This window comes from Myotis brandtii, unplaced genomic scaffold, assembly GCF_000412655.1.
Source record: "Myotis brandtii unplaced genomic scaffold, ASM41265v1 scaffold8, whole genome shotgun sequence".
NCBI classification, from domain to species: Eukaryota; Metazoa; Chordata; class Mammalia; order Chiroptera; family Vespertilionidae; genus Myotis; species Myotis brandtii.
The window spans coordinates 872,477-895,351 of NW_005371219.1; the positions used below are offsets into that span (position 1 = coordinate 872,477).

At 37.8% G+C, this 22,875-nt stretch overlaps 1 protein-coding gene across 3 annotated transcripts in view; it reads left to right on the top strand.

Moving 5' to 3' along the window:
• The first annotated feature begins 6 nt into the window (after positions 1–6).
• Positions 7–22,875, top strand: part of GRM1 (glutamate receptor, metabotropic 1) — a 305,009-nt gene continuing 282,140 nt past the window's right edge. For all 3 annotated transcript variants that reach the window (XM_005883714.2, XM_005883713.2, XM_005883712.2), the window contains exon 1: positions 7–761. In XM_005883714.2, coding sequence (XP_005883776.1) covers positions 62–761 — 700 coding nt within the window. In that variant the 5' untranslated portion in view covers positions 7–61. The remainder of the gene's footprint in view (positions 762–22,875) is intronic.

Below are 22,875 nucleotides of genomic sequence, written 5' to 3' on the forward strand. Positions count from 1 at the left end.
GGCGGCTGCGGGACCAGCGTGGGAACGTGGCTGGCCGGCTGTGGACGGCGTCCTCATCACCATGGTCCGGCTCCTGTTGGTTTTCTTCCCAGCGATCTTTTGGGAGATGTCCCTTCTGCCCAGAAGCCCTGGCAGGAAAGTGTTGCTGGCGGGAGCCTCATCTCAGCGCTCGGTGGCCAGAATGGACGGAGATGTCATCATCGGGGCCCTTTTCTCAGTCCACCACCAGCCTCCAGCCGAAAAGGTGCCGGAGAGGAAGTGCGGGGAGATCCGGGAGCAGTACGGCATCCAGAGGGTGGAGGCTATGTTTCACACCTTGGATAAGATCAACGCAGACCCGGTCCTCCTGCCCAACATCACGCTGGGCAGCGAGATCCGGGACTCCTGCTGGCACTCCTCCGTGGCTCTGGAGCAGAGCATTGAGTTCATCAGGGACTCCCTGATTTCCATTCGAGATGAGAAGGATGGACTCAACCGGTGCCTGCCGGATGGGCAGCCCCTCCCCCCAGGCAGGACTAAGAAGCCCATTGCGGGCGTAATCGGCCCGGGCTCCAGCTCCGTAGCCATTCAAGTGCAGAACCTGCTCCAGCTCTTCGACATTCCCCAGATCGCATATTCCGCCACGAGTATCGACCTGAGTGACAAAACTTTGTACAAATACTTCCTGAGGGTTGTCCCTTCTGACACCTTGCAGGCAAGGGCGATGCTAGATATAGTCAAGCGTTACAATTGGACCTATGTCTCTGCAGTCCACACGGAAGGTAGGCATTGCATTGGGGGAAAGAAAGGTACCGAGAAAGCCAGGGCATTGCATGATGTGTGCTTGGGACCATAGTCTCTTTCCTGTTGTTTGTTTTTTTCCAGCTCTGTGGGGAACAAACTTTGCCCTTCTCAGCACAGGTCCACCCAGGCATTGCCTTTAATCCCTATTCTGCTATAAATGTAGTGTAGGAAAACTGTGTCCCATGTGTTTCTAGGGATAGTAGGAGCATGAAAGATGCCAAACTCTCCATGGACAGTGTCCAACAGATTTTGGACTTACATGCTTGTTAGCCCTCATTTTCTAAGTTTGTGTTTGGTAGACTTATTTGCCCAAGGTGTCATCCCACTCTTAAGTGACTGGCTCTGGTTTCCCAGAAAAATCCAATATGAGAAATTAGACAAAACATTCACTGGCCCTTAAATTGGTACTGAAATCTTTATCTTGTCTTGAACAGCTGAAGGTGCTTCTTTGTCCTAATGTGCCCCTTCGTACTGACACAAGACTTCCCTGCGAGTGCTGGATTTATGTGGTCATCTCCCCCAGTATATCAGATACTTAGATTTTAAATTCTGGGATGCCTTAGATACAAACGAAAAGTGAATAATTTAAATCACTTCTTTATTTTCTTCCCACTACAGATGTTAAAATTGTCTATATGTTTTATGAGAAATAGCAACTGATGACCTCTTGAATTTGAGTTTTGGTTTCTAGTCTTTTTCTTTTAAACAATGGCTGCTCATTGGAATTTAAAGTTAGACCAATTATAAATTACAACTAAAAGGATAGTAGATATCAGGTTTAAAATGACTTTTTAAAAATAAAATAGGATTACCTGAGGTTAAAATTTTGGTATTTATACAGTCCTACAGATATAAATTCTCAAAGAACTTCATTATATAAAAATTTTCTTTACTCTATTTATCTTAGCCTATATAAATTTTTGGATAAAATGAGACTTTTGAGTCATCTGCTCTTAACTCCGTTGCTAGGTATGACGAAAATGAGACCCTGGTTATACATTGATGTCGAGGGTAATTCACATGTATATGCTGGCATATGAAAAAAAATCTTGAGAGTATTGCTGCATTTATATTCTATAATATAAAATTATTAAGAGAAAGGCCATTGGCATGACTTCATATTCTTTTAACAGTCACACAATATGCAATTACCAGTGTGAAGTTTGGCAATAGAAATTAAAAATCATTCTTACTGAAGTGGTTATATGGTTTTCGTTAATGGAAATGAATGCTTTACTTTATTAAGTGAGCAGAGGTCATCAGTTGCTATTTCTCAACAAACATTAAAAAATAATGTAGAATTAATTATACATATTAAGTGAGCAGAGTTTTTACAACAAACATTAAAAAATAATGTAGAATTAATTATACATTATAATTTTAGACTTTGCTTTTGAAAAACAACTTTCTGCTGCAATATTGTGACTTCTAACAACTGACTCGTGTTTCTGAATCTTAATTTTTAATAGTGAATTGCATACCTCTTTATTAACAAAAATCTTATTACTTTTGTTGAGATACAAATTTAAGTTAAAATGTCGGTCCCTTACATTTTAATGTTCAATGTTCATTTCTTTCATTTTAATGTTTAATATAGTTTCCTCTAGTGCTCAGATGAAACATCTTGAAAGCACACATTAAAAATTGTTAATTATCAGCATTAGAGAGATCTCTAAGGGGATGACAAAATCTAGAGTGAATGTGGTTTAATTAAATATTTAATGTTTCCCTCCATTGAACTAGGTAATTGATTATAGATATTAGAAATGTAAATTCCTTCTTCAAGAAAAAGTAATACTTCCTTATCTTGATACAGTAGTTTTATTTTCCATATTTTATTATAACTTCATTTTTGGGGGGTGGTGAGAGGTTCAGAAAAGACCCCCCTCCTTTCTTCAATCTGTTTTCCAATTGCATCACTTTACTAAAAATAATTATTAATAGTGGGTTGCTTTCTGACATCTAGAATTATGTTTTTGAAAAATTAATTGGACTTGTGTTTGCCAATTCTATTGAAGAAGGGCTCATATTAAAATGTCACCCTTGTGTTAGTTGGACTTTGTTTCTTTTCTGCCTTTTGACTGGTGTTGTGTGGGAGAGATAATGTCTCCATACTATTACAGTTGATTCCAGACTAGATTGTGTTCATAGAACACACAGCTCACTTTGGTGTCTATTTTATTACCAAGAGATTATGCCGTTTGCCTTGCCTTTTATATATGATATCATATTTTCTCAAAGAGAATTTGTTTCTTCTCTTATTAGACTTACTATCTGTGGAAACTAAATTGCTTTTATTTTCTTCTATCAGCAAAGAAGAAGTATCACAGCCTCCTTTATAGAACTCCAACTGTAAATTTGCTTTTCCTGAGGTTCTGCCCTCCTGCTTCTACTGGCCTGTAGGCATTTTCTTGCATCATTTAGTAATTTTCCTGCCTTTAGACTGATGGGGTCACCTACTAGTGATTGTTCCCTGTCATAAAACAGCTAAGACCACATATAAGTGTTGCTTCTGCCATCTGGGCACTATTTAGGAAGGCAATCAGTTTGTCTGAGTATTAGCAATTTGGATCTTAGAAATTCTGGAACCTCCGGTGACCTTCACCTCTCCTTTCCAAATTAGCTATTCTCTAGTCAATTTACCATCACAATTTCTCTTATTAGAAGTTAGCCTAGAAAAGTTAATATCAAAATAACTAAGTGACTAGACTAGTGTACTTCATTTCTATGGTTAAATTTTGATAGACTTTAAAATCATAGGTGGAACACCCTATTCTTTGAATGTCCCAATTGTTTTTATATTCCTGTATTAGTTCATTTTATGTCAACATAGGGCTCAGAGGTATTTTTCTGGTTTTGCTTTTAAACCAGATAGAATTCAGTTGTTATATTTTTGCATACTTTAAAAATCTTCTATAATGTCATGGTGCCACACTTGTCTTCTGGTCATGACAACTGTCAGTTTACCTGACATAAAAGTTACCTGCAAAAAGATCTCCAGAAATTGTTGGGGAATTGGTTCCTGAGGGGAATATTGAAATATGATCTGCCAAATGGTGGGGGCTCTGAAGCAATAGAATTTTATCCACAAATAAAAATTGAATGCACTTTGGAGCAGGCTGCTCACCTGGAATGTGTGTCTTTAAATATGCTAAGCATACAATACAAAAATTGCCTTCTTCATGAGGAACATCTCGGCCAAGGACAGTGTATTCCATCCTTCTGGTAAAATGCATATTCCCTATCAAACATCAAATGGTTCATTCTGAAGGATTATAAAAGACTGTGCTTAAAAATAATTCTAATTGATTACTTCAAAGCACGGGACAAGTCCAGTAAAAATATCCTTTGAATTTGTAGCTTCCAGAAGTTTTTTTTAGATTGGATACATTTTCATTTGTTTTAAGGTTTTCTTTTTTGTCCCAGTGTCAGATGAGTATTAATATGATTAGGGGCTTAGTGATGTTACTTTCCTTTTGCAAATGTCCACTATAAGGTGCCCTTTTGTTTACAATTATGTTTTCATTTTGGTGCAACTTTTTTGACATTTGCTTACATTTTATATGAAGTTGGCTTTTGGGGCTTCTTTTCAAAATCCAATTGTTTTCTTCTCAGAAGTTTTTTTTTTCTATTTGACATAAAACGTACTTAAAATATCTAATGACATCAGAGGAAAAATCCTCCTAAGTCATAAATACATCAGTAAGCTATTACTTCAGCTAATGCAATTACATATAAGATTTTTATTTCTAATAAATATATTTCCTATCTATGCACCAGTAACTTTCTTTATAATTTTCTTAGATTGATTCACAGTAAGCTACCTTAATAAATTATTGTATTTTATAACAAAACTAGAGGCCCTGTGCACAAAAATTTGTGCACTGGCGGCGGGGGGGGGGGGGTCCCGCAGCCTCACTTGTGCCCTCTCACAGTCTGGGACCCCTCGGGAGATAACGACGTGCTGGCTTAGGCCCGCTCCCGGGTGGCAGAGGGCAGGCCCAATCCCTAGGTGCAGCCCCTGGTCGGGCTCAGAGCAGGGCCAATTGGGGGGTTGGGGTGCCGCCCCCTGTCACACTCAACTATCAATCACTCTGTGACTTCATTTGCCTTGAAACAAATATTACAAAGAGCTGGCCTGGCCCAGCCAGTGTGGCTCAGTAGTTGAGTGTCAACCTATGAACCGAGAGGTCACGGTTCAATTCCAGGTCAGGGCACACGCCCTGTTGCAAGCTCTATCCTCAGTGTGGGGGATGCAGGAGGCAGATGATCAATGATTCTCTTTCATTATTGATATTTCTATCATTGATATTTCTATCTCTCTCTTCCTCTCCCTTCCTCTCTGAAATAAATAGCTGGCCTGCATAGGGTAAATGGTGGTGGCAGCTTCTACTTTTCTATTATGTGGCTTGCCAGTTGCCATTCTTCAGTTGCTATTCCTCTTTAGGCATTAAAATTTTTCTCTTAGTGATCTCTGGAGCTAATATACAATGACTGTTTTATGGCTTTTTAATAACTTTCTGGACAGTGGCTGTGTTGGTGTCATCTTAAAGAGATTTTTCAGAAGCCGTATTTCCAGCATGCCCTTTAGTAAGACCTCAGAGGGCTGGTTAACCATAGGCAAGGACAGGACAGTTTGGCGAGTACCTTAGAACCATTGAAGAAACAACTCATAGTGCATACTGTTCTGATATTAGATTGGAATAATATCTCAGTGGGAGATGTCAGTTTTCAGGGAAGCTATGGTTGAAAACCAGAGTCAAGCTGAGACATGAAACCTTGTCAAAATGATGTGCTGTCTTATCCATCAAAAAGCTGCTGTTAGATTTTGAATTTATGTAGAAGTATTTATATAGAAGTATTTATGTGTGCAAGTTCCACTTATTTTTTACACCAAATTGTTCTTGATGACTGTCTACAGCATTTTAAATCTTAATTTACACAAAAATTATCATTTTAATTTTCTTCAGTCTCTTGGGAACTTTTGCTTTCTTAAACTTAAGGCATTGTGGCACCAAATATTGCAAAGAAAAATTAGTGGCTCAAGCAGAAACTTGGTCATCAGAGATCCTCATCTATCAATTTTAAGATTATCTATTTTAGTCACTTTATGGCCAACAAATTGTAGATTCAGCACAATTATCTAAAGCAGGGGTGGGGAATGTCCAGCCTGAGGGCCGTATAAGGCCCATGAAATAATTTGGTCTGGCCCTGCTGAGGCATTAGGGATTAATTAATTAAATGTTTGACCAAATACAGAGGCTAATTTTTAAGTTGATAATTTTGTATAGCCTGAGAATGATGTTATAAATATCCAAATTGCCCTTGGCAGAAAGAAGGTTCCCCACCCCTGCTCTAAAGGATTCAGATAACAGCCTTAACTGTCAATTGAAACACAACATTTGGGGGAGCAGTTCTTTTTTTAAAAATATATTTTGTTGATTTTTTACAGAGAGGAAGGGAGAGGAAGAGAGAGCTAGAAACATCGATGAGAGAGAAACATCAATCAGCTGCCTCCTGCACGCCCCCCACTGGGGATGTGCCCGCAACCCAGGTACATGCCCTTGACCGGAATCGAACCTGGGACCTTTTAGTCCGCACGCTGACGCTCTATCCACTGAGCCAAACTGGCTAGGGCAGGGGAAGCAGTACTTTATCACTAAGTAATTTATTTTGCTTTCTAGCAAAAACATGACCATTTATTCATTGATAAACACATGTGTCTATTGTGTTTCAGACACTGATCTTGGTGCTAGGAGCACATAATGTAAAAGAATAACAACTACTATTATTAGTAGTACTTTTATTATTATTATCCTCAAGGGTCCCATAATCTGTTGGAAGAGACAGAATTATACAGGTAGTTACAGGCTCCTGGGTTACAAAAAAGCACATTTAGTCACTTTTTAAAAAGAAATTCACAAAAGACTATGGGAAATACTGAATGATCATCTGAATTTTATTTGTAAAATGTGAATGGTAATTGTCATATGATTACCTAACAGCAGTATATCAGAGAACAAGGAAATGGTATGTATAACTACCTGTCATGTGTTATTAAACTGTCACCTAATAGATTCTTAAGGTATTAACCCTTCTTAACTGATGAATATTGAGCAAATGCATGAAATTTGTTAATCAGGAATAGGTTTTTTACCCTAAAACCTAGTAACATAAGATAAAAATGAAATTCATGGTTAAAATAAAAGTGCAGCATTTGTCATAGCTTTTAGAAAGCTTTCTCATGTTACTGATGAGAAAACAAAGGTCCAGGGAAATGAAAATGACTTGCCCAAGACCATAAAATGTGTTAATATGTTAGTATCAAAGGCAGGACTAATACAGCTTCCTGTTAGATATTTTCTTAAATCAAAGTTTGTTTGTTTTTAAATCACAAGATCCACCCTCATGCATTCCTCTCTCCTGTGAGGTTTTATCATTCAGCCCAGTTACATTCTTCCCAACTTTGCTGCTGTCATTAAGCAACTTCCAGGAGGCTCTTCTGTCAATGAAAATGCATTCTTATTGTTGATAATCTTCCTTTCAGTGTCAATGCTTGCCATACATTTGGATGATTGTAACAGTCATGTGTGTGACCCACTGATACCTATCTTCATAGTTCATTCATCTCAACTCTGTGTCCTTTGTGTCCTCTTCAGCAACCTACCCACTCTGACCATAGTCTGGCATCTTGACAACATCAAGACCTCTCCTGTCTCTGAACTCGTAGACACCAGAAAGCCCCTGAACAATAGCCACCTCTCCTCTTCCACTATTTTTGCTCCCAACTTACCTGCTCTCCACATTTCCCTGGAAAGTATGGGATCAAGCCGTTTTCTTACTTGACCTATTTTCTCCTGTGGATCTGAGTGGCTCTGCCCCCATATTTGTGCTTATTACCATGTTGTAATAAATCTCCTTTTACAGAGAAAATGAACTTCCAACTTAAAGTGGCTACTCTACATCAAGCTCTAGTTGAGATTTTAAGTTTTCCACTTTTTTGTCAGCCCCTTCAGTGCAGAAAAATAAGGAACAGAAGGGAACACTATTTTTTTTTTTTTTTAATGAAAGAGGAAAGGATCTCATGCCTGTGAGGGCTGTGGTCAAGAGTGGCAGATCGCATTTGCTCAGACAGTTCTGTGGCATCTTTTCTACAACCAGGGGTGCTGGATAGTGGATAAGGATAAAACATTAGGAAAGAATGTCTAAAGTTGAATTTCAGGGGTCAGGGATAAGATTGACCCAGAGGGTGGAATTAGTCGTGCTAAACTTAATCCCTTAAGTTTATTCTAAAGATGAGATAAAACTAGGTAAATGTAAGATATTATTATCATTGTCAAGCTACTCTAATGTTTATAAAACTAGGTAAATGTAAGATATTATTATCATTGTCAAGCTACTCTAATCTTAATTAAGAAGATATTTTTAGTCTAGGTGAGTCTGTGTGCAATAAATAGAGAAATTTTCTGGGTAAAGGGTGTGCAGATATAAAGAGAAGATGTATATCTTGCATATTTGCTCATTTGAAAAGCACATTTGGATTCACATTCTCTCCTTTCATAACAATTGCATCCACTGCACGTGACGCTAAGTGAAAGCCCTTTGGTTGGGCAGCTCCCTCTACAGTTATTGCTGAACACTCTGAGGCAATTTCCTCTATTCTTTATGGTGTTCTGACACGTTTTTTAATTTATATGTTATATAGAGTACAACAAAAAAGATCAATAAACAAATTGCTGACAATATGTTCAAAATGAGAAACTGTTTACAATAGAATTTAAAAGGTAATATAAGGATGAAACAGTGAAAACAACTTACCATAAACAAATGATATCCTTATTTCCTGAATAAATATGCTATTATAGCTTCACTTTTTGGTCAACAAGTATTACTCTGTTGATAAAAAAGAAGGTATGTTCAGATTTCTATCTTAATTGAACAGATGTTTAGTGAGCACCTTCTCTGAGTCAGACCAGAGATCAGATGAACTGTAATCCCTCTAACAAGAAGTTTACTGTATAATGACAACCAATCAGTTTGATAAGTATAAACATAAGAATAGGTATGACTTAGAGAGGTAACAAAGAGAAATGTGACCAGATCTTTCTGGCACAAGAAAAGAAGTGATGAAAATTCATAGAAGCCTCTGAAAGGTGACATTTGAGATTCACTCCATTAGAGGAATAAGAGGAGGACACAGAGGAATGCATGTGAGTAAAAGTCCTGACACTGAAAACAAAAAAATTCTCAAGGAACTCTAAATACATGACTAATTCTGAAATGTATATTCAGAGACAAGAAGTGGGGAAGGGTCAAGCTGTAAAGGGAGGAGGCCTAGGTCACTAAGGACAATCTTGTCAAGCCAAGGAATTTAGATTCTATTTTATAAGCATTGTGATCCAGTGAAAAGTTTTAAACAGTGAAGAAATGTGATAGTTTTACATTTTGGAAATGGACTTGGAAAACTTTGGAGAGGACAGGTTAAGAAAAGGAATCAGATTGGAAGCCAAGACACAAGTTGGCAGCCCATTGATGGTTGTGGGAGCAGTGGAGAGAAGACCAATTTAATATTCAATTTAGTCAAGAGAGGATGAGAGCTTTACTAAAGGAAGAGTCAACGGGGATGGAAAGGAGAGAATGGATTTAACAGTCATTTTGTAGGGAGATTAGGATTTAGTGCAGGGGTGGGCAAACTTTTTGACTCGAGGGCCACAATGGGTTCTTAAACTGGACCGGAGGGCTGGAACAAAAGCATGGATGGAGTGTTTGTGTGAACTAATATAAATTCAAAGTAAACATCATTACAAAAAAGGGTACGGTTTTTTTTTTTTTTTAGTTTTATTCATTTCAAACGGGCCGGATCCGGCCCGCGGGCCGTAGTTTGCCCACGGCTGATTTAGTGACTGATTGGTTATATGAATCAAGAAGAAAGTGAAGTTGAGAATGACGCCCAGGTTTCCATTTCTTCCCCAATAGGGAAGAAAAGAGGAAGCACATACTTGGGAAACATGAATTTTAGAAAGGTTAATTTGAGGTACTTATAGGACAATGAAGTTGAGAGATCCCATAGAAAGAAAGGTCAGTTTGAGATTTATCAGCAAATAGCTGTGGTTAAAACCTTAAGAGTGGATGAGATTGCCAAGAGAGAGCAGATAGCATGGAAAGAAAGGGCCATGCTTGAATAGGAGAAGGCTTTCTGTTGGGTAGTGATGAGTTTGGCAAGAGGAGAAAAGAGGTTTGAAAATAACATTTGGTAGCCTTTGTTTTCTCAATTATTCAGTGAGGGGGATGGAAAGGGAAAGGGAAAAGGTGAAATTCAAATAGAGCAGATTTTCAGAGGGCCCAACTGAGATTGGAAATCATGTACTACTACTAGTGACAGTCATATTATTTTGATATTCTCTCCAGTGGTGTAGATCTCCCAACACAAATTCGGAGTCTTAGCTTTCATGGCAGTTCATTAACTTGGCCACCTGCTGGCTCAAACACCAGGATCTTTCTTTAGTAATTACATAGGATACTAGGTGTTCACAAGAGCTCATAACCTAGAAATATCCTTTGTCCAGCTTTTTTCACAAGGCCTGATGAGGGAATTGATATTTAAGAATATCATCTAAGAGATCATTACCAACCAGTTAGCATAACATTAAGTTTCCATAATACTACATACCTGACTTTTTTACTCTTTTTGAAAAATTGGCTTTTCTAAGTTGAATTTTAATTTTGTCAGAATAATAATAAAACATCTAAATAATGTTTTAGAATTTTTACTATTTTTAAGTTAATGCCTATTATGCTGTTCAATGTCCCTTGTATAAAGTCCATTGTTAAAAAATTTTTTAGATTTAATACCATGAAATTGTTGATCTCTCTTGAAGAATTGACATGTTTCATTTTAATTGGTAATGACAGTATTGTGTTTTCCATTTTTCTCTTTGCCTACCAGGAAGCTCAGAGCTAAATTTAATGCTCAGCCATAGAACATGTTTAGATTACATGTATAGATATTAGCTTCTTTCACCTTACTTCAACAACATTATTTCATACTTTTTAATAGTTGTACAATTTCTCAACTCCATTTTAAAAGGAGACAGGATATATATGTATGTATGTATATTAGAGGCCCCGTGCACGAAATCCGTGCACTGGGTGCAGGGGGGGCGGTGGTATCCCTCAGCCCGGCCTGCATCCTCTCGCAGTCCGGGAACCCCTCGGGGGATGTCCACCTGCCAGCTTAGGCCCGCTCTCGGCAGGCAGACATTCCTCTTGCAGTCCGGGAGCCCTTGCTCCTTACCACCCGCCTGCTTGCTCCTTACTGCTTGCTCAGCCCTCCAGGAAGGGCTCCTGCCACTGCCACTGTGCTTGCCAGTCTTGAGCCCGGTTTCTGGCTGAGTGGCACTCCCCCTGTGGGAGCACACTGACCACCAGGTGGCAGCTCCTGCATTGAGCGTCTACCCCCTGGTGATCAGTTCGTTATCATAATGACCGGTTGTTCTGGCTGTTCCACCTTAACGGTTGCTTAGGCTTTTATTATATAGATATGCAAGTGACCTCACTGTATGTAGGTACAGATCCCTACAGAAGTTTTTGTATGTTATGATGGTCATGACAAGCTGAGAGGTTTTTGTTTTGTTTTTTTAACTGTGAAAGGTGAGGGGGGGGAGAGGTTACTCTAAACACATAGATGAATATGGTAAAGATGGAAAAAGTATTGCTATGTATTTGTTATGTACAGAAGAATCCTTGAGTGTTGATCATGTATTAGAGGAGAATCATGTTCCTTTCATTAGTGCAAAATTCTGTCCTCTGGCCTAGAGATGCTCTGCCCATTGTTGTCTTTTTCTTCTTCAGTGCATTCTGGGATCTGCTATGTGGCTGGGAAAATTTGTTTGGTTTGGCGGGGTGTGTGTGTGTGTGTGGATAAAACATTCTTCTCTATGGTCAACACTGAGCAGGGCTGCTCTGCCTCTATAATTCATAACAGTCTCTTTTCCTCTTCTTATCCTTAGGGAAAAAATAAATCTGTTTGTTCAATGACTGTTCAGTGACAAATGGAAAGGGACCTTGCCTTTTACTGACTTCCTAACTTTTCCTGATATTCTCATCATGTACCTTCTAGACCATAACTGCTGGTAGCCTGGTAGCTGGTTTTCCTGAGTGTTCTAGACAGCTATGATTATGTCCTCCACTTCTTTCTCCTTTGGGCAAAGGTCAACATGATTTATCTTAGAAAACTGAGATTGATGCAGGATGAGATACCAAAAGACACCCAACATCTCTTACTCCTGTTTGTATAGATGGCCGTAAAATCATTGACAATAGAGGGAGGCCCTATGCATTGATATATGTCAAGAATGAATTACCCTTGCTTTTAACTAGAAATGCCAGATTTGAAACTATGAAAGGCAAATTTTATTTTTTCTTCTTTTTCGGCACATGCTGAAGAAAACCTTAACATGTGATTTCCTTGATATGCCATTTTAAAAGTAAAATTTTAAGGGGTCAATGGGGGTAAAAAGGAGGCATGTGTAATACTTTCAACAATAAAGATATAAAAACATAAAAACTAAAAAAAGTAAAGTTTTACTTGAAACAACTTCTGAAAATTGAAAAGTATTGAGTGAGTGATTAATTTTTGAAGTGCTTATATTCTCCCTTTCAGGAGATTATTTTTAGGCTCTCCTAGAATACTGGTTTTCAAACTTCAGTATGCATACCGATTACCCGGAAAACTGGTTAGGTTCTCAGGTGGTATGGATGCTCATGGTCCACAATAAGAGCAGAACCTCTGCAAGCCCCTTCTGATAACTTACCTTTTTATGATGGTGCCTTGCGCATGCTTTCTCACACATTTATGAATTATTTCCTTCAGAGTCATTTTATCTGTCTCAAGGCAGTGTTCTATGATCCTGAAGTAGGCAAAGAATGGCTTTTAAAATGTGCATATTTAGAAAATTATAATAAAGATATTTAACTATTCATTTTTCATTCAATGACTTTTTAAAATATGCATTAACTAACCCGAATAATTACTGAATGTGGTAACATTGTAGTTAATAAAATTTCTGGTGACATGTATGCCTTCTTCTAGAATACTCTGCCCCAGTAGAATTTCTCCCCTAAAGAGTGGGATATTTGTTGTGTTTTGTTCACTGATGTATCCTGAGCAGTTAGAAGAGTGCCTTGCACATAGTAGACCTCAATAATTATTTGTTTAATTGATGTAAGTAAGGAAGGCTTGGTTTCAATTTCTTTTTTTTTTTTGCCTTAGTAAGGGGTTTGATGATTTAAGAGCTTGCAAGCTTCATATCGATTCTTATTGCCTAGCACTATAAATGTAAATGAAGCAAGATAGTAGACTAATTATTCAATTTTCAAGAGCCAACAACCTTGGAAGTCTTTTTTTTAAAAACTAAATTCTTTATAAATAATTTTTCCTTTTATTTGCTTCTTTCTTATAGTAGTAGAATAAAGCAAAGAAAATATCTAATTAATTTCATGTTTCATGGGTAGACTCACTCTTCTTAATATCCCTGTTAGTCTTTTTCCTTTCTAATAACTGAGGAAAAATCACTACATTTACAGTCAATTAAAACTCTCAGGTTGTTATACTTTCTCATTTTCTTCCTTTTTATAAATATTGGTGTCTGGTACTCTCTATCCTCCCTTAGATTTTAGTGCCCAGGTGAAGTGGGAAGTGTACCAAATGAGAGAACCTGAGTTTCATCTCACTTTCTCCATTAGATACCCCTGTGATTCCAGACAAGTCACTGAACCATTGTAAGTCTGTCTTCTCATCTGCAAAAGATCTGCCATGTCCTCCTCCAAGACCTCCATAATGAACCAATGTGGAACTGCTAGTGGCATTATTATATTCTACTATAGTTTATATTATGTTCTTATTTTGATGATTATTAACTGCCTCCTGGACTCTGCTTTTCCCAGAAAGTTATAAGCAACCATTTCTACTTAGCTTTTATTTAAAATGATAGATGTTGTGTTGAAGGAAACATTTATCTAAGTCCCTGATTTGAAAACAAAAATTAGAGGTTAGGTGACTTGCCTATGATTGCACACAGATAGTTGCTACAAGAGGAAGGACTCTCATTGCAGCCCAGCTTCTTCATTCTATCTCCCGTGAAGCATCTTCGGACATTTACCGCTGTGTCTTTACATGCTTTGTCTGCTCTCTGATTTTTTGTCACCCTTAGTCTTTCTACATGGGCTTGAAGGGCAAGCCTCAGCTTCATATCAATGAGCCAACCAGTTAATTAATTTATTCAACAAATACAGATTTTACTAATCATCCGTCAGTGTGCTGGGCACCAGATATGAAAAATGAATCCAGGTTTCAGATGTCAGTCAAGGTTGGTAACATACCCAAATATCCATAAGAAATTATACAGATATTAAATTTAGAGTAAAAGTATGAAATATGAGAATATATAGAAGATATTATTATAGAGTAAAACAATGTTATCTATGTTTCCAGACTTTATGGAAATCCTATAGTAACTGCCATTGCTTACGGTCTAGAAGGAGAGATAGAGAAATAATTATTGCCACATCAATGTGTGGATGAGTGTGGATGAGAAGAGGGTGTGGAGGTTCAAGGAGGGGAAGATTACTTCTAGGTGGGGTCATTAGGTAGGTAATCTTGGAATAAGTGGCATTAGGACATATCTTGGATGCTAGCTAGCCTTGCAAATGAAAATCTAGATGGAAAAGGAATTTCTCATGAAGGAAATGTTAAATAAGAGATCTGACTAATATGCTAACAGGTAAACTACAAGGAATGGTGAACTGTTTAATTTGTCTGGAGAAGTTACCTAAAAGGGAGTTGTGGAAGAATTGACTGAAAAGTAGGCCCAGATGTCAGAGTTCTGAGAATGACAGTGTTTGAATTTGTCTTCTACCTGATAATTTAGTCAAAATAGAGTAGACCCTCTTTTGCAAATTTCTTCCAAAGACTGATAAATAGAAAGTTATTTTTACCTTTTTCTGCCCACTCTCCCCCCACCCTGCTTTTTTCCCTTCTTCCTTGTAGAATTTGTGCTAGAAATTAACACTTTTATAGGAAAGCCCCCCTTTTTTTGTCTGTCAAAATGTCATTAATCTGTCCATTTCCATTTCCATAGTAATGCAAACATTTGATGATTAGAAGTATACTGGTGAATGTATTGCAATGTTTTGCAGCTAGAGTTGCAGCCTCTGTGGACATGTGGCCCGCCTCTCAGTGAAGCAAAAGGCATATAACAAGCTGGTTTCTCAGCTGTGAAATGCCACTACTTAGGTCACATGCCTCAGATAAAAAAACTGCCAGGAGCAACGCCTTCTCCTTGGCAGAGAGGCGTGCCACCTGTCACCCAAAGCTGCCGTCCCCTCTGGCATGCATCGAGCACGGATAGCTTTAATTCACTTCTGCATATGGGGAGGTTGTGTTCTCTGCCTTTTGCAGCATGTTTCTCTGTAGTTTTTATCTAATGTAGAATTCATTCTGGAACTCGTTGAATGGGGAATTATCACCCATACTTATCGGGGTCAAATCTTAATCTGGAAGAATAGCTGTAACCTTGGGGGTTAGCACTTGAATAAAAATGTGAATTGTATAACATGTGTAGATAGAATATGACAGGCATATTTTCACTCAACACCTAGCCATGAAACCACCCTTGGTGACATGACAAGATCACACCTTATGTCAGTCCTTAATAGCATACAAGGATTCCTGAAAATCAGCCTTAGAGAGCACACTTTCTGGACCCACTATAGAATGCATCATAAACTTTTAAGGCATACAAAACAAGAAACATAATTCATATCTTCACAGGCAGGTAAAACATTCCTTATAGTTTTTACCTTATTTTAGATTTCTCCCATATATGTAAGGTCTGACAGGGTGTTAAACACCAAGTAAGTGTTTGATTAATACATGTTGAATGATAAGCAAATGATGGTCCCATGAAAAGGTAATCTAATAGGCATTTGGGCTGCTGATGATATTAGAATCCTTTGGCTTCCTATTTCTCTAAGAAGGATAAATTCAAAAACTACCTTTATGAAAAGATATAGATCCCTACTGCCATAATAATGCCATCTCGGCACAAGTGTTATACTTAAGAGCTCATAGCATGTCTTCTGTTGTATTTTTGAGTGGCTCAAGAAAAAACTATATTAAAATGTATATATTCAAACATTTCAAATATTATTCTTATTTTTTCATCTGTTCTTATTTTTGGTTGAATTGTGTCCCACCCAAAAAGTATGACTCTTAATTTCAGTACCTTCAAATGTAAGCTTAATTGAAGATAGTAGTGTCTTTGCAGAGTGACCAAATTAAAATGAGGTCATTATGGTGGGACCTAATCCAATGTGACTGATGTTATTATAAAATGAGTAAAGTTGGATATACAGACATGCAAACAAGGGAAACACCATGTGAAGTTAAAGGTAAAGATTGGCTGAAGCATCTATAAGCCAAGAATGCCAAAGGTTGCCAGCAAGGCTCTGGAAGCTAAGAGAGAGAGGCATGGAACAGATTCACCCTCATGGCCTGAAGAAGTAATCAACCTTGTTGACATCTTGATCTTGGACTTCTAGCCTGTAGAACTCTGGGACAATAAATTTATGTTATTTAAACCATCCACTTATACTTTGTTACAGTGGCCTTACGAAACGAATACATTTCTTCTCAGGTTATTGTATTGCTGAGAAAAATTAGTCTTTATGGCCCAACTGATCCTCAGTTTCTTAACCTTTAACCTCTCCCATGTCTGACCCACCATGTTGTACTCAAAAATGGTAAAATAATGTAGACATCTGTTGTTATTATTATTGAAAAATAATAACAATGACAGCACCTTTGATTGAGCTTTTCTTGTTTGCCAGGCACTGTGCTTAGTGTTTCATGTAAACGACTTCACCTGATCCTCCCAATAACCCTATAAGGTAGGTTATGTTAGTCTGGAAAGATTAAAATTTCTTTCTAAGTCACCCCAGTAAAAACTGATAGACACAGGGTCAGAATGAATCTGTCTCATTCCAAAGCCCAAATGGCTGGCCACTACATACTCTGCATATAGAGGCACTACCATACTTATGACCAGGCTTATGAAGGAGGGTAGATATTGTCAGAATTTGAATGCCTATTTAAATGTGTATGGGAAATGTAAATAATCAGGGCAAAGACCATATTACCATGAGTCAGTGTTTTGTGCTGGTCTCAGCCCATCAACAACCAATACTGTGGCTGGACCAGCCTTTGTGGTAATTATGATTTCAAGAAGCCCTTCAGCAATAACCATTAGGAAACTTGGAAAAGATACAGTTTTATAACTTAGAAAACCTGGAAATCACACAACCTAATAGGGCGAGAAAGAGAGAGAGAGAGAGAGAGAGAGAGAGAGAGAGAGAGAGTCCACATCCTCTCCAGCACTTGTCGTTTGTTGATTTGTTGATGATAGCCATTCTGACAGGTGTGAGATGGTACCTCATTGTTGTTTTGATTTGCATCTCTCGGATGATTAGTGACTTTGAGCATGTTTTCATATGTCTCTTGGCTTTCTGAATGTCCTCTTTTGAAAGGTGTCTATTTAGGTCCTTTGCCCATTTTTTGATTGGATTGTTTATCTTCTTTTTGTTAAGTTGTATGAGTTCCCTATAAATTTTGGAGATTAGGCCCTTATCAGATATGACGTTGGCAAATATGTTTTCCCACGCAGTGGGTTTTCTTGTTGTTTTGTTGATGGTTTCTTTTGCTGTGCAGAAGCTTTTTATTTTGATGTAGTCCCATTTGTTCATTTTCTCTTTAGTTTCAACTGCCCTAGGAGCTGTATCAGTGAAGAAATTGCTTTGGCATATGTCTGAGATTTTGTTGCCTTTGGATTCTTCTAGAATTTTTATGGTTTCCTGTCGTACATTTAAGTCCTTTATCCATTTTGAGTTTATTTTTGTGTATGGTGTAAGTTGGTGGTCTAGTTTCATTTTCTTGCATGTATCTGTCCAATTTTCCCAGCACCATTTATTGAAGAGACTGTCTTGACTCCATTGTATGTTCTTGCCTCCTTTGTCAAATATTAATTGAGCGTATTGGTTGGGGCTGATTTCTGGGCTCTCTATTCTATTCCATTGATCTATATGTCTGTTCTTGTGCCAGTACCAGGCAGTTTTGAGAACAGTGGCTTTGTAATACAGCTTGATATCTGGTATTGAGATCCCACCTACTTTGTTCTTTCTCAGGATCGCTGCAGCTATTCGGGGTCGTTTTTTGTTCCAGATGAATTTTTGGAGAGTTCGTTCTAGGTCTGTGAAATATGCCGTTGGTATTTTAATGGGAAGTGCGTTGAATTTATAGATTGCTTTGGGCAGTATGGACATTTTAATGATGTTGATTCTACCAATCCAAGAACATGGTATGTTCTTCCATCTCTTTATGTCTTCCTCTATCTCTTTTTTCAACGTCCTGTAGTTTTCTGAGTAGAGGTCTTTTACCTCTTTAGTTAAGTTTATTCCTAGGTATCTTAATTTTTTTGGTGCGATGGTAAATGGGATTGTTTTTATAATCTCTCTTTCTGAAAGTTCACTATTGGTGTATAGAAATGCCTCAGATTTCTTGGGGTTAATTTTGTATCCTGCTACATTGCCAAATTCATGTATTAAGTCTAGTAGCTTTTTGATGGAGTCTCTAGGGTTTTGTATGTATAATATCATGTCATCTGCAAATAAGGACAGTTTTACTTCCTCTTTTCCAATTTGGATGCCTTTTATTTCTTCTTCTTGTCTAATTGCAATGGCTAATACTTCCAGTACTATGTCGAACAGGAGTGGTGAGAGTGGGCATCCCTGTCTTGTTCCTGTTTTTAGGGGAAATGGTGTTAGTTTTTGTCCATTGAGTATGATGTTGGCTGTGGGTTTGTCATATATGGCTTTTATTATGTTGAGGTATGATCCTTCTATTCCCACCTTGCTGAGAGTTTTTATCAAAAATGGGTGTTGAATTTTGTCAAATGCTTTTTCTGCATCAATTGATATGACTATGTGGTTTTTTTCCTTCAATTTGTTTATGTGATGTATCACGTTTATTGATTTGCGGATATTGTACCATCCTTGCATCCCTGGGATAAATCCTACTTGGTCATGGTGTATGATCTTTCTGATGTACTGCTGGATCCGATTTGCTAAGATTTTGTTGAGGATTTTGGCATCTATGTTCATGAGGGATATTGGCCTGTAATTCTCTTTCATTGTGTTGTCTTTACCTGGTTTTGGTATTAGGGTGATGCTGGCTTCATAGAATGAGCTTGGAAGTGTTCCTTCCTCTTGGATTTTTTGTAGTAGTCTGAGGAGGATAGGTTTTAGTTCTTCCTTGAATGTTTGGTAAAACTCCCCTGTGAAGCCGTCTGGTCCTGGGCTTTTGTTTGCTGGAAGCTTTCTGATGACTGCTTCAATTTCTTCCATAGTTATTGGCCTGTTGAGATTTTTAGATTCTTCCTGATTAAGTTTTGGAATGTTGTATTTTTCTAGAAATATGTCCATTTCCTCCAGGTTGTCTAGTTTGTTGGAGTAGAGTTGTTCATAGTATTTTTTAACAATCATTTGTATTTCTGTGGGGTCTGTTGTTATTTCGCCTCTATCATTTCTGATTTGGTTTATTTGGGTCCTCTCTCTTTGCTTTTTGGTGAGCCTGGCTAGAGGTTTGTCGATCTTGTTTATCCTTTCAAAGAACCAGCTCTTGGTTTCATTGATTTTCTGTATTGTTTTTTTGGTCTCTATGTCATTTATTTCTGCTCTAATCTTTATTATCTCCTTCCTTCTGCTCACTCTGGGCTTTTCTTGTTGCTCTCTTTCTAATTCTTTGAGCTGTAGATTTAGATGATTTACTACCATTTTTTCTTGTTTGTTGAGGTAGGCCTGTAGAGCTATAAACTTCCCTCTCAGGACTGCTTTCATTGTGTCCCAAAGGTTTTGGATTGTTGTGTTTTCATTGTCATTAGTTTCCAGGATGTTTTTAATTTCTTCTTTGATCTCATTGGTAACCCAATCAATATTTAATAACATGCTATTCAGCTTCCAAGTGTTTGAGTATTTTGGGTTGTTTTTATTGTAGTTTATTTCTAATATTATGCCCTTGTGGTCTGAGAAGATGCTTGGTATGATTTCAATCTTCTTGAATTTGGGGAGACTTTGTTTGTGACCCAATATGTGGTCTATTTTTGAAGATGTCCCATGAGCACTTGAGAAGAACGTATATTTTGTTGCTTTGGGGTGAAGTGTTCTGAAGATGTCAATTAAGTCCATCTGATCTAGTGAGTCATTTAGGATTGCTGTTTCTTTGCTGATTTTTTGTCTAGCAGATTTATCCAGTGATGTCAGTGGTGTATTAAAGTCCCCTACTATGATTGTATTGTTGTCGATCTCTCCCCTGATGTCTTCCAGGAGTTTTCTTATGTATGTGGGTGCTCCTGCATTGGGTGCATATATGTTTATCAGGGTTATATCCTCTTGTTGTATTGATCCCTTTAGTATTATGAAGTGGCCTTCCTTATCTCTTGTTATGGCCTTCACTTTGAGGTCTATTTTGTCGGATATAAGTATTGCTACCCCAGCTTTTTTTTCATTTCCATTTGCCTGAAAGATATTTTTCCATCCCTTCACTTTCAGTCTGTGTGAGTCCCTTCTAATGAGGTGGGTCTCTTGTAGACAGCAAATGTATGGGTCATGTTTTTTTATCCATTCAGCCACTCGATGTCTTTTGATTGGACCATTTAGTCCATTTACGTTTAAAGTTATTATTGAAAGGTACTTGTTTGTAGCCATTTCTATTTTTTTGTGGCTGTTTTCTTTCTGGGCTTTTTATTTCTTCTTTTTACACCAGTCCCTTTAGCATTTCTTGCATTGCTGGCTTGGTGGTGATGAACTCCCTTAGCCTTTTTTTGTCTGTGAAGCTTCTTATTTCCCCTTCAATTTTGAATGATAGCCTTGCTGGATAGAGTATTCTTGGATTCAGTCCTTTGCTTTGCATCACTTTGTAGATTTCCGTCCATTCTTTTCTGGCCTGATGTGTTTCTGTTGAGAAATCATTTGATAGTCTAATGGGAGATCCCTTGTATGTAACTTTCCGTCTCTCTCTTGCAGCCTGTATCCTCAGTTTCTTAACCTTTAACCTCTCCCATTTCTGACCCACCATGTTGTACTCAAAAATGGTAAAATAATGTAGACATCTGTTGTTATTATTATTGAAAAATAATAACAATGACAGCACCTTTGATTGTCTTTTTTTTTTTGAGTTTTAACCATATTTTATTTTAATTTATTTTTTTTTATTGCTTAAAGTATTACAAAGGGTATGTAGACATCTGTTGTTATTATTATTGAAAAATAATAACAATGACAGCACCTTTGATTGAGCTTTTCTTGTTTGCCAGGCACTGTGCTTAGTGTTTCATGTAAACGACTTCACCTGATCCTCCCAATAACCCTATAAGGTATGTTATATTAGTCTGGAAAGATTAAAATTTCTTTCTAAGTCACCCCAGTCAAAACTGATAGACACAGGGTCAGAATGAATCTGTCTCATTCCAAAGCCCAAATGGCTGGCCACTACATAATCTGCATATAAAGGCACTACCATACTTATGACCAGGCTTATGAAGGAGGGTAGATATTGTCAGAATTTGAATGCCTATTTAAATGTGTATGGGAAATGTAAATAATCAGGGCAAAGACCATATTACCATGAGTCAGTGTTTTGTGCTGGTTTCAGCCCATCAACAACCAATACTGTGGCTGGACCAGCCTTTGTGGTAATTATGATTTCAAGAAGCCCTTCAGCAATAATCATTAGGAAACTTGGAAAAGATACAGTTTTATAACTTAGAAAACCTGGAAATCACACAACCTAATAGGGAGAGAGAGAGAGAGAGAGAGAGAGAGAGAGAGAGAGAACGGGCCTAGGGTTCTGCTTTTATTGGGGTGGAGGCCTAGTATTTTGGTTCATTCATTATTGGTAAATTTAAAACACAAGAGCCAGAATTTGAAATGAAGGAAGAGAAAAATTTAAGTACCTCAAATGGCCAGCTATTGAAATCAGTTACAATGATCTCTGAAACAAGGCAGACTCAGTGGGGGAGGCAGCCTGTCTCTTTGTGTAGTCCAGGGGCTGCCCTGTGTTTATTGGAGATAGCCATCTTTGAAATGGATGCCTTTTTGAAATAGATGCCTTGGGCAATCAAAGCTTAAGCCAGATATTTGTATTACAAAGAAGAAAAAAAAATCTGTCAGGGTTTACACTGAAGTTAGACACTATCTTAAAAAAAGAAAATCAGGTCCTGCCCTAGCTGGTTTGGCTCAGCGGACAGAGTGGACAGAGCAACAGAGCGTCAGCCTGCAGATGACAGAGGGTCAGCGTGTGGACTAAAGGGTCCTGGATTCAGTTCCGGTCAAGGGCATATGTTGGGGTTACAGGCTCGATCCCCAATAGGGGGCATGCAGTAGGCAGCCAATCAATGATTCTCTCTCATCATCGATGTTTCTATCTCTCTCTCCCTCGCCCTTCCTCTCTGAAATCAATAAAAATATTTAAAAAAATCAGATCCTTGAGTCATATTGTATCCAATATGAATTGGATAAAATTATATCCAACACCTGTCCTGGTCGACCAAGGGGACCAGTTAGCCTAGATCATTACCACTTCAGAAAAGGATAAAATAAAGACACACTGGGTCTTCCTTTCTAGTTCTCTTTGTCTTCTAAGATGAGTATCTATTTAGAAAAGGCAGTTCTACTCTAAAGCTTGCTCCTTTTGGCTGTAGGGAAATGGGAGGGAAACATGGTTAGAGCATTAAGATGGCTATGTATTTATTTGTTTTAAAGATACCTGATACTTGAAAAACCTTCAAATTTGTAACAGCTAGATATGATGATAAAAAGACATAATTACAATTTTCCTGAGTTCAGAAAAATCCTGTAATTACAAAAGGAAACAAACATACTATATTTCTTTATTAAAAAAATCTTCTTTATTGATTAAGGTATTACATATGTGTCCTTATCCCCCCTTTGTCCCCTCTTTACCCCCCCTCCCCGCTCATGCCC